The sequence below is a fragment of the Dama dama genome, chromosome 21, assembly GCF_033118175.1.
Source record: "Dama dama isolate Ldn47 chromosome 21, ASM3311817v1, whole genome shotgun sequence".
NCBI lineage: Eukaryota > Metazoa > Chordata > Mammalia > Artiodactyla > Cervidae > Dama > Dama dama.
This window is the reverse complement of record NC_083701.1, coordinates 35361824-35374228: the sequence shown is the minus strand read 5'-3', so window position 1 is coordinate 35374228 and position 12405 is coordinate 35361824. Positions and strand designations below refer to the sequence as shown.

Here is a 12405-nt window from a genome sequence, read left to right as displayed (position 1 = left end):
GGAGGTTCGTGACATTGTACAGGAGATAGGAATCAAGACCATCCCCAAGAAAAACAAATGCAAAAAAGCAAAATGGCTGTCTGAGGAGGCCTTACAAATAGCTGTGAAAAGAAGGGAAGTAAAAAGCAAAGGGGAAAAGGAAAGATATACCCATTTGAATGCAAAGTTCCAAAGAATAGCAAGGAGAGATAAGAAAGCCTTCCTCAGCGATCAATGCAAAGAAATAAAGGAAAACAATAGAATGGAAAAGACTAGAGATTTCTTCAAGAAAATTAGAGTTACCAAGGGAACATTTTATGCAAAGATGGGCTCAGAACATGGGACAGAAATGGTAGGGACCTAACAGAAGCAGAAGATGTTAAGAAGAGGTGGCAAGAATACACAGAAGAACTGTACAAAAAAGATCTTCACGACCCAGATAATCACGATGGTGTGATCACTCACCTAGAGCCAGACATCCTGGAATGTGAAGTCAAGTGGGCCTTAGGAAGCATCACTATGAACAAAGCTAGTGGAGGCGATGGAATTCCAGTTGAGCTATTTCAAATCCTGAAAGATGATGCTGTGAAAGTGCTGCACTCAATATGCTAGCAAATTTGGAAAACTCAGCAGTGGCCACAGGACTGGAAAAGGTCAGTTTTCATTGTAATCCCAAAGAAAGGCAATGCCAAAGAATGCTCAAACTACTGCACAATTGCACTCATCTCACTCACTAGTAAAGTAAAGCTTAAAATTCTCCAAGCCAGCCTTCAGTAATACATGAACTGTGAACTTCCAGATGTTCAAGCTGGTTTCAGAAAAGGCAGAGGAACCAGAGATCAAATTGCCAACATCCGCTGGATCATGAAAAAAGCAAGAGAGTTCCAGAAAAACATCTATTTCTGCTTTATTGACTATGCCAAAGCCTTTGACTGTGTGGATCACAATAAACTGTGGAAAATTCTTAAAGAGATGGGAGTACCAGACCACTTGACTTGCCTCCTGAGAAATCTGTATGCAGATCAGAAAGCAACAGTTAGAACTGGACATGGAACAACAGACTGGTTCCAAATAGGAAAAGGTGTATGTCAAGGCTGTATATTGTCACCCTGCTTATTGAACTTATATGCAGAATACATCATGCAAAATGCTGGGCTAGAGGAAGCACAAGCTGGAATCAAGATTGCCGGGAGAAATATCAATAACCTCAGATATGTGGATGACACCACCCTTATGGCAGAAAGTGAAGAAGAACTAAAGAGCCTCTTGATGAAAGTGAAGGAAGAGAGTGAAAAAGTTGGCTTGAAACTCAACATTCAGAAAACTAAGATCATGGCATCCGGTCCCATCACTTCATGGCAAATAGATGGGGAAACAGTGGAAACAGTGACTGACTTTATTTTTCTGGGCTCCAACGTCACTGCAGATGGTGATTGCAGCCATGAAACTAAAAGACACTTACTAGATTTGATTTAGAAGGAAAGTTATGACCAACCTAGATAGCATATTAAAAAGCAGAGACATTACTTTGCCAACAAAGGTCCATCTAGTCAAGGTTATGGTTTTTCCAGTGGTCATGTATGGATGTGAGAGTTGGACTATTAAGAAAGCTGAGCACAGAAGAATTGATGCTTTTGAACTGTGGTGTTGGAGAAGACTCTTGAGAGTCCCTTGGACTGCAAGGAGATCCAACCAGTCCATCCTAAAGGAGATCAGTCCTGGGTGTTCATTGGAAGGACTGATGTTGAAGCTGAAACGCCAATACTTTGGCCACCTGATGCAAAGAGCTGACTCATTGGGAAATACCGTGATGCTGGGAAAGATTGAGGGCAGGAAGAGAAGGTGATGACAGAGGATGAGATGGCTAGATGGCATCACCGACTCAATGGACATGGGTTTGGGTGGACTCTGGGAGTTGGTGATGGACAGGGAGGCCTGGTGTGCTATGGTTCATGGGGTCGCAAAGAGTTAGACACGACTGAGCGACTGAGCTGAACTGAACTGATGTGTCTACCCAGCTCCAATGAAGTTTTGAAAGACTTCTCTGTGTTTTCTCTGAGATATATTTCATATTTTGCTAACACACAGATTTTTTCAATTTGATAATTTTAAGTGTCACTGTTTACAGAGATAATTTTAGGTGTGACTGTTTATTTGGCTTAAGACTCCATTTCAAATGGATCTTTGAATTCCTTTCCTAATAGGAATGCTTTATTTTATTGGATAAAATTTCAAATTACAATGAAATTAGGGAACTTTTTATTGCATAATTTTTACAGGTGGCTCAGTGGTAAAGAATCCACCTGTCATTCCAGGAGACTCAGGTTCAATCCCTGAGATGGGAAGATCCCCTGGAGAAAGAAATGGCAACCCACTCCAGTATCCTTACCTGGGAAATCCCATGGATAGGGGAGCCTGACCAGCTACAGTCTGTGGGTTCACAAAGTTGGACATGACTTAGCAACTAGACAACAACAACAACAATGTCTTTTTAAATAGGTGAACACACATTCAGATCAGACACAAGGTTTATATAAATTATATGTAGGTCTTTGATGTAGTTGATAAATGGCATCAATCATTTATCTGTCAATGTGGAGGCTTAAAGTCTTTCATTATTCATTTTTTGGTATAATTTTGTGTTTTTTATAAGTCATATAGCTTTTATACAACACCTCATTTTCTGAAAGAATTTACTATGTTACATTTTATAAGCACAAGGATATTTGCATTAAAGAATGTTGGTAGTAATAACAGTGTTTTGCATTTGTCTGATACTATACATCACAAGTACACACACACACACACATTTCCATTAAATTGTCAAAATTCTGAGAGTTAAGACTGTGTTCTTCCACTGTTCCTTAAATAATTTAGGGCATATTATTTAATCTCTCTTGTCATTATTTTTATTTTTTAAAGATGAGAATTACAAATGACAGTTTATATTGAACTGTAAAGTTGTATGATTTCTCTACTAATTTTGGTCTCCACAGTTCCTTATTGATATGTAAATGGTCTACCCTATAGGAAATCTGATGTTCAAAACATGAAATATTTAAGAATAGGAGATGATACCAAATCATTATGGTAATTAAGTCTTAGCACAGGCCCCAAACTTCCTTAGAAGCAGCTTTAGTTCATTATTGAGAAATCCACATGCATGTCCTTATACAGACAGAAAGGAATTACTGAAACAACTTGCAGCCCCCCAGGAGTTTCCTTAAGATGGAGTGAACTTTATGAGTAAAGCCTTGAAACTTATAGAATTGCTTAGGCTCCCAAAATGCCAGGTCAGCAGGAGAGGCTGGGGCACCTCTAATACTGATCTGTACCCAAGACTCTGAGTTAAGTCCAGGATGGCAAGAGCTGGTGGTCCCTTGGTCATAAACTTCTCACCAGCTGTAATGCCAGAAAAATGTTGTTACTGATTACATATATATAACCATCGATAAGTTGCCAGGTCTCAGGTTGTACATGTGGTAATTCTTTATTCTTTTCAACCCCAGAAAAGGAATTACTTTTTGGATAAGGACAACGCAGCTGAATGGATCATCTACACAACCAGCATCATATTTGTGTCACCCTTGTTCATCAGGATACCAGCATATGTGCAGTGGCAGTGTGGAGCAATTGCTATATTCCTCTATTGGATGAACTTCTTATTGTATCTTCAGAGGTAAAACCAGCTTGAATGACTTCTACATCCTTTGTTGTTGTGGTGGTGTAGTCACTAAGTCATGTCCAAGTCTTTGCAACCCCATGAACTGTAGTCTGCCAGGCTTCTCTATCCACGGGAATTCCCGAGCAAGAATACTGAGTGGGTTGCCATTTCCTTCTCCAGGGCATCTTCCTGACTCAGGGATAGACCCCACATCTCTTGCGTCTCCTGCATTAGCAGGCAACTTCTTTACCACTTTGCCACCTGGGAAGCCTGTAAGCAATTGGTAGCATTATCTTTGATACTGGGAAGCTATGAAATAATTTCCAGTGGGCAAGTGGTAAAACAATTCAAGATAAACATTAGGAAGAAGTACAACAAAAGAAACAGCAGTTTGACAGTTTGAAAATTGAAGGCTTGACTCGTCACAAATTCTCATGTCCCTTTTTGAAAGTAGAGGGCCTCAGTGATCTCATCTATGAAACTTAGTACCTGGTGCCTCATAACTATTGAACTAAGTGAAATTTAGTTTCAGCAGAAAAGTGAGTAAGTGTTGTAATTTTCAAAATATCCCTAGATTTGAAAAGTGTGGAATTTTTATCGTGATGTTGGAGGTGATCATGAAAACTCTGTTGAAATCGACAATTGTGTTTGTCTTCCTTCTTGTGGCTTTTGGACTCTGCTTTTACGTGCTCCTGAATGTACAGGTGAGGTATTTGCATGAGTCATTGATTTTGTTGCTGTGAATACTGGGAATACGTATTTATACTTAAATCTTAATGGTGTACAAAATTCACAATAACCTCACAATATTTGAATATTTTTTATCTGATATAAGAGCATTCACATGATATTTATTACAGGGAAAAGTATAGTCTCACTCAATGACTTTGTCCATTGTCAGAGAGTTTATGTCTAGTGCATGAGGATTTGTTAAATGTGCAGAAAAGATCTTTCTGATGACTTTTGTTGTTGCTGTTGTTGTTTAGTCACATCCAGCTCTCTTTTGTGACAATGTGGGCTGTAGCCCGCCAGGCTCCTCTGTCCATGGGATTTCTCAGGCAAGATCACTGGAGTGGGTTGCCATTTCCTCCTCCAGGGGATCTTTCCGACCCAGGGAATGAAGCTATGTCTCCTGTTTGGCAGGCAGATTCTTTACCACTGAGCCACCAAGGAAGCCCTTTGAATGACTTTACCACCAGTTTATTAGTATTAATAGTTCTTATCAGTGTATTTCAGTAGCTATATTCTTAGGACTTTTTTTTTTTTTTAAAGTACTTTAAATGTGATTTCTATCATTTCACTCTCTAGAAAACATTTTGTTCATTATATGCATTTTGAATTTCATTTTCCCCTTACTATCTTTCCCCAGGATGCTTTCAGCTCTCCATTCCTTTCTATAATGCAGACCTTCAGCATGATGCTAGGAGACATCAATTATCACGATGCCTTCCTAGAGCCATATTTGAGGAATGAATTGAAGTATCCACTTCTGTCCTTTGTACACCTTATCATATTCACCATGTTCGTCCCAATTGTCCTCATGAATTTACTTGTAAGTAATTTATCCTCCTGTTTGCTGTCAGTAGATCACTTTGGATATTTAAGAATGAAAATGCTTTTTACCCTCTTTTGTCTCCTTTCACGAAGGTAGAAAAAGAACTGCTATAAAATTCATTTATTCAACATTCATTAGTACCTGGGGCGAGCCAGGCAGTGTGAGGTTGGAGGATGCTAAAATGCATCTATTTGGCAAATATTTACCAAGAACCTACCAAAATGCCAGACACTGATACAGGCCCAACAGTGGTGAATAAAACAGACCAATACCCAGCCCTGACATGATAATAAACTTGTCATGAAGATGAGTAGTAAACAAATAAATATGTAGCCTGACATCACAGGGGTGATAAATGCCATGAAGAAGTACGAAGTATCAACAGAGTAATAAAGTAATGATGAATGGTGGGTGCTGCTTTGCATCTGGGCTAAGGGTCAGAGGTTAGGCAGAGACCTTCATGGAGTGGAGGATTACGACCTCATCTCTGCCCTAAAATTTCTCATTGACCCTCTGGAGATTCAAGCGGGGAAGAGGCGCTCATGTAGAGGGCATTGGCAGCATTCAGCTGCCACCTCTGAGCCAGTCAGAGCCTGGATGCCCTCAGCAGACACAAGTGTTCTCTTCCACAGAGAGTCTGCTCTGGCCACAGGCATCTTGGTTGATGCAGATAGAAATACATCCCAATTCTGGGTCCATGGGGAGCCTTTGCTGGCAAAATTGTTACTGAATGTGTGACTGTCCATAGAAATAAATATTTACAGATAAATAAATTAAATGGACAAGCACACATTCAGTACATTTTGTCTGAATCTGACTATACAGCAGAGACTGTGCTAGGCAGTGTTGATGGAAAGAAAAAAAATAATACAGACTACTTAATGTTTTGATTATGCTGTTGTTGAGTCACTAAGTCGTGTCCGACTCTTGCAATCCCACGGACTGTTCTAAGCACTGGCATACAGTGGTGTCCTGGGCAGACAGAGACCTTCTCTCATGGAGTTCACTTTACTCTGAGCTTCTTGAGAGCACGGACTGGTTTTTTCTCTCTGGCTACCACCTGTAGGAGGCTGATTTGGCATAGACAGGTGTGAAGTTCCTAACAAGTGATGAGAGAGTGAGTGAATGTAGCTGATTTAATTCAGGTTCAGTAGAACTGAGCTGACAACTTACCTCACTTAATTCTACCTAGCCGTGGATTTTAGAGGGAGATTTTATCAGTGCCTCACTCACCTTTAAAGTATACCTTTTCCTCCCAAAATATATGGAAGATATAAATTCCTTCCCTCAGTTTAATGTTTTAGCTTTTCCATGTTGTCAGGTCACTCTTGTTTCCTCAAGTGCTCAACGCCTGGAGTTTGCAACCATATTACATGGTTATACCAATCCCAGGCTTTCCTTGTGGCTCAACTGGTAAAGAACCCGCCTGCAATGTGGGAGACCTGGGTTTCTATCCCTGGGTTGGGAAGATCCCCTGGAGAAGGGAAAGGCTACCCACTACAGTATTCTGGCCTGGAGAATCCCATGGACTATATGTAGTCCATGGGGTCGCAAAGAGTCAGACACGGCTGAATGGCTTTCACTTCATCCCTGTCTTGTCCAAAAGTAACATATTTTCATTTTAAGTTAAGATGAAATGCAGGTTAATCTGTGTGCCCTCACTTTTCATAAGAACACTTATGACTACTGGACCCACTGATGGAACCACCACTGTTACAAAGGTCTACAGGCTTTTCAGGTTTCTGTACAGTGTGTAAGCACAGTGTCTTAAGGCCACTGCTACTAAATTTCATGCCCATTCTGACTGTAGTCAAAGGGACTACACACGCACTTTTAGATGAGTCATTAAACCAATAGTGATTCACTGCCCTGTTGTCCTTCAGATTGGTTTGGCAGTTGGTGACATTGCTGAGGTCCAGAAACATGCACTGTTGAAGAGAATTGCCATGCAGGTAAGTGTTATATTTCATTATGACTTACTGAACTTACTAATGACTCCCCAATTATTCATGTATAAACACTGCTGATTTCTGAGAACACAGTTATTTCATACAGGTATTGTCTTAGCCCTGAGAGGTACCCCACCCTGCTCGCTCTTTGTGTCAGTATAGCATTTCTGCTCTGGTCTGAGAGTCAGTAACCATGAAAAAGATTTCCCCTAACAATCTCAGCAGAGAAATTGGGTAATTGCCTGAGCCTCTTTCTGTGTTAGCATTTGGCCAGCCAGGTAGTTAGAGGCTGGACCAAGAATGTCAGTGATTCTTGTCAATAAATCCCAAACCTACTTTAGGTGGAACTTCACACCAGCTTGGAGAAGAAGCTGCCACTCTGGTTCCTACACAAAGTTGATCAGAAATCCATCATCGTGTATCCGAACAGACCCAGATACAGCAGAGGGATATTAGTAAGTACATGTGACAAATACCATCATCAATCACATGATATTGACATTCATTCATTGTGTCATCCGTAATGGTGCCCGTTTATGGACAAAGTTCCCGTCTTCCGAGTGGCTCATCCATAGCCTCCATGTTAAATATGTATCACATCCCCCCAGTGAGAGTGGAGGGTGGATGGACCAGTGTAGGTATACTTCATTTGTTCTTCCTAGTCACGTGTGACTTACATATGTGTGGAGGTATGTGTGTACATACATAGAATACATGTGTATATATACACAGGTACTTACACACATAGGGAGAGTGTACATTACAGAAAATATACAAAGTGTCAAAGACTGAACAAGGCTATTGCATTATAATGGAAAAGGAACTTATACTAACAGTCAGAAGTACTGGATTCTAATTCTTTCTGAGTTCTTCATAGGTTGAGTTTCCATTATGTAGTTATAAATAATAAGGTCAATCTCAGTATGGGCTTAGGCTTTCTTCTGCAGTACATTGTTTTTCTGTTTGATTTCTCTCATAACTGTGGTTGCCATCACCACTGAAACACAGAAAGCTCAGCAACTGATTCTCTGGCCTGGAGCTTACTGAGTTCCAGGTCTCTGTAGCCAACTGTCTATATGACATCTTCTCTGGTGTGTCTCCAAGGTACCTCAAATACTGCTGTTCAGAACAAATTCATGCAAAGCACACTAATGATCTCTACTCCTCTTGTTTTACCTCCTCTCAACATCCCCTACAGGGAGAGGGTGAAACTATCCCATCTTTTTCCAGACCTTCATGTTTCACAGGATGTCAGCACCATTCATTTGCCCATGGAGCTGTTGTCCATCTCCTTTCCCTTTCTCACCTTCACACCCAATCGATCCCACATTTGGTTCACCTGACTTCCCATGTGGCCTGTGCGAGTGACCATCCTCTCTTGCCTGGATGGCTACAATTACCTCATCCCTGGTCATTTCACACCTGCCCTTGACCCTTTGCAGGGCACTGATGGTTTAAAAGACATTAAAAAGCTAACACAATATTGTAAAGCAATTATCCTCCAATTAAAAATAAATAAATTTTAAAAATATTTAAGAAAAGCAAAAATTCCTATGATAAACTATTATGGAAAAGAATATTAAAAAAGAATGTATATATAGGTATAATCAAATCACTTAGCTGTACAGCAAGAATTAACATTGTAAATCAACTACATTTCAATACAAATAAATAAATAAGAAAAAAGACACTAAATTGAAAAAAAAAACTGTATTTCAGAAATTTCCCCATGTGACATTAAGTTGTGTTGGATAATGGTGCAGAACAGTTTGAGAAAAATAACAACACATCATGTGTGGAATACCACTATTTGTGTTGGACGTTTTTAATGAGAAAATATAATATGGTTCGGTCACACCTTTTCCTAAACAATCCCCTATTCCAGTTTACTCCATCTTCTATATTAACTATACATCTTATACATTCCTCAATTACATGTGTGACTTCATTTTATGGCTGTTTATATTTGTCTATTTCTGTCAAGAGGCTGTGAGCTCCTTGAGGGCCATGATTGTGTCTCTGAATATTTGTGTTGGCATGCCCGCCTTGTAGCTGACTCACAGCACCTGTTCAGGAACTAGTTCCTGAACGGAGTTCTACCTGAATAACTATTAATCTCTTATCCCATAGCGTGGTGTATTTCATTATATCTTTTGCCCCCACGAAACGAGACAAGAAATACCAAATGTTGATACATCTTTAGAAACAGAAATAATGAAACAAAAGTACCGGTATGTATTTTTCCTTTTATCTGTATTTGAAAAATTTAACACTCTAAATAATGATGAACAGTAAAAGTCTCTATTGTCTAATTGTGTTTATTTATATTGTCATGCTTTAATTGATGATGTGGCTAGTATACTGAGAATTTTGAGACTGCTTCTTTTTAGACCCAACAACTGATTTGGTGCTACTGACAAATCATTTTGCCCAACAGTATTCTAAACTGCATTCTTTATCGGCTGTCTCAATTCTTACATCAAAACTCTAGAAGCTTTGAGGATCCCTGGAGAAACTATGCAGTGTACAGTGATGAAGCCTGAGGGCTTCAGGGCTAATTTACCTGCTTTCAAAGACCTACTCAACTGTTTTCTAACTGCATGACCCTAGGCAAGGCGTTTAACATTCCTGTGCAACTAACTGTGTTTTAATCTTTAAAATGGGGATGAAAATTTAATTTGGGAGAACCACTTAAACTTTTAAAATATGTATTCATTAAGAGGATCATGACTACTGAAAGTCAAAGTGATAGTCACTCAGTCAAGTCGGACTCTTTGAGACCTTATGGACTGTAGCCTACTAGGCTTCTCTGTCCATGGGATTTCTGTCCATATTCTTTCCAGGCAAGAATACTGGAGTGGAGTGCATTTTCCTTCTCCAGGGGATCTTCCCAACCCAGGGATTGAACCCGGGTCTCCTGCATTGCAGGCAGATTCTTAACCATCTGAGCCACCAGGGAAGCCCTTGGTACAGTTGATATGATCTAGAACCCAGTATGTAGCCTTCCTGTACTCAAGGACTGAAAGGATAATTGAAAATTAACCCATAAAATGTGTTTCCTTTCAGGCTGAAGGATCTCGGTTCTCTTCTGGAAAAACAGCATGAGCTTATTAAACTAATCATTCAGAAGATGGAAATCATCTCTGAGACAGAGGATGAAGATTACCACAGTTCTTTTCAAGACAGGTTTAAGAAACAGCAGTTAGAACAAAGGAATAGCAAATGGAATTGTGTATTGAGGGCAGTAAAGGCAAAAACACACAGCCCTTGAGTATCAGTTGTCCAACTGCGCACCGGGTTCCTGATGGTCGGGTGGGGGAGGTTATGTGACTTACTGGGTCTACATTCCAATTTGGCAAGAGTGAAGAAAAAAGCAGAAATGTAATTCTGATTTCACTATATGTGAAATCATGGTTCCTGTATTCTATATAAAAGGTAGACTCTCTGTTTCTCTTCATATTTTCTGCCAGTCACTATGTACAGGGATTATCCTTGCTAATAAGTTCAGGTTGGACTTTACCTCGAATTATTTGAGTGGGTAGAAAGCTCATTTACTAGAACACACATTGTAATGATAAGGAGTAATATGTGTAATAACTATTAAGCTAGAATACAAATGTCAGTACTGGATCCCTGCTTAATAATTTACAGTAGGGCCATGCATTAGACAATGAAGTATTGTATGAGATCCCACCACTTGGTGTTAAAACTCTGTGTTGAAAAACTCTGTGCATGGAACTGTGTGCTCTATTCCCACCAAAGAAATTCCCCACCTTCAGGCTGCTCCTAACACACCTGAAGTCACTTTGAGATGAGACCCCAATTAATAGACCTTCTGTTATACATGAATTTCACTATATGTAGCATCTGTGATTTCTGTATATTTTGTTTGCTGCTGATGATAATAAATGTAATATCTATATAGTCACCCCAGGGATTATTGTGTAAGCCTTTCTATTATTAATACATTTGTTTTTGAGATTTGCAAAAACACCTCCATCATATATGTCCTTTTTCTTTTGATGTCCAGTACAAAGTGTGATAAACACCTCATCATTGATCTTTCAAAGTCCCTCTCTTGTTTCATTTTCCTCTTCGCCTCAAGTCTCATGGTACTCCCCCCCAGGAAACACCCTCTTTAATGAACATCTCTGACCGGATATGCATTTTTGTGTTTTGCTGAACAGTGTTAAGTTTGGGGTGTGTTTTTACTTACCTAGGTGATTTGCTATGCTCTCTTTCTTACTTCTTGTCCGTTCTTACTTCTTGTTCTCTTGCTTACGTCTTTCCATTGGACATTATGTCTGCAGGACATAACTGAGTTGCCCCCTGTCCAGTTAGTAAAAACTCCTGACAGCCGCTCACCGTCATGGTGTACACCCCCACAGAGGACTCATCTCTGCTCCAGAGATGGACACAGTGGTGTCCTCCCCCTTCCTCCATCACACACATTCCCAGACACTGTCATACAAACAGGTCAAGTGCTGAGTGACAATATATATTATGAAAAAAAACAACATAGAGAACAGACTTGTGAACACAGCAGGGGAAGGAGAGGTTGAGACGAATTGAGAGAGTAGAATTGAAACATATACATTATCATATGTAAAACAGATAGCTAATGGGAAGAGCATCAAAGAACTGATTCTTTCAAACTGTGGTGCTGGAAAAGACTCTTGAGAGTCCCTTGGACAGCAAGGAGATCAAACTAGTCAATCCTGAAGGAAATCCACCCTGAATATTCATTGGAAGGACTGATACTGAAGCTCCAATACTTTGTCCACCTGATGCAATGAGCCAACTCATTGGAAAAGACCCTGATGATGGGGAAGATTGAGGGCAGGAAGATAAGGGGGCAACAGAGAATAAGATTGTTGGGTGGCATCACCGACACAATGGACATGAGTTTGAGCAAACTCAGGGAGATAGTGAAGGACAGGGAAGCCTGGTGTGCTGCAGTCCATGGGGTCGCAAAGAGTTAGACACGACTGAACAACAATGGGAAGAAGCTGTATAATACAGGGAGCTCAAGCTGGTGCTCTGTGACAACCTAGAGGGGTGGGATGGGGTTGAGGGTGAGAGGGAGGTTCAGGGGGGAGGGGACATATGTATACTTATGACTGATTCACATTGTTGTACAACAGAAACCAACATAACATTGTAAAGCAATTATTCTTCAATTTAAAAATAAATGACAATGTATGGCAAAAACCACTACAATATTGTAAAGTAATTACCCTCCAACGAATAAAAATAAA

The 12405-nt window shown here is 40.0% G+C and overlaps 1 protein-coding gene across 2 annotated transcripts in view; it reads left to right on the top strand.

The window, feature by feature from the left end:
* TRPA1 (transient receptor potential cation channel subfamily A member 1) overlaps positions 1 to 12191 on the top strand; it is a 71718-nt gene extending 59527 nt beyond the window's left edge. For both annotated transcript variants that reach the window (XM_061122835.1, XM_061122836.1), the window contains exons 23-29: positions 3489 to 3658; positions 4218 to 4347; positions 5013 to 5195; positions 7082 to 7150; positions 7489 to 7602; positions 9278 to 9378; positions 10214 to 12191. In XM_061122835.1, coding sequence (XP_060978818.1) covers positions 3489 to 3658; positions 4218 to 4347; positions 5013 to 5195; positions 7082 to 7150; positions 7489 to 7602; positions 9278 to 9378; positions 10214 to 10418 — 972 coding nt within the window. In that variant the 3' untranslated portion in view covers positions 10419 to 12191. The remainder of the gene's footprint in view (positions 1 to 3488; positions 3659 to 4217; positions 4348 to 5012; positions 5196 to 7081; positions 7151 to 7488; positions 7603 to 9277; positions 9379 to 10213) is intronic.
* Positions 12192 to 12405: the final 214 nt, after the last annotated feature.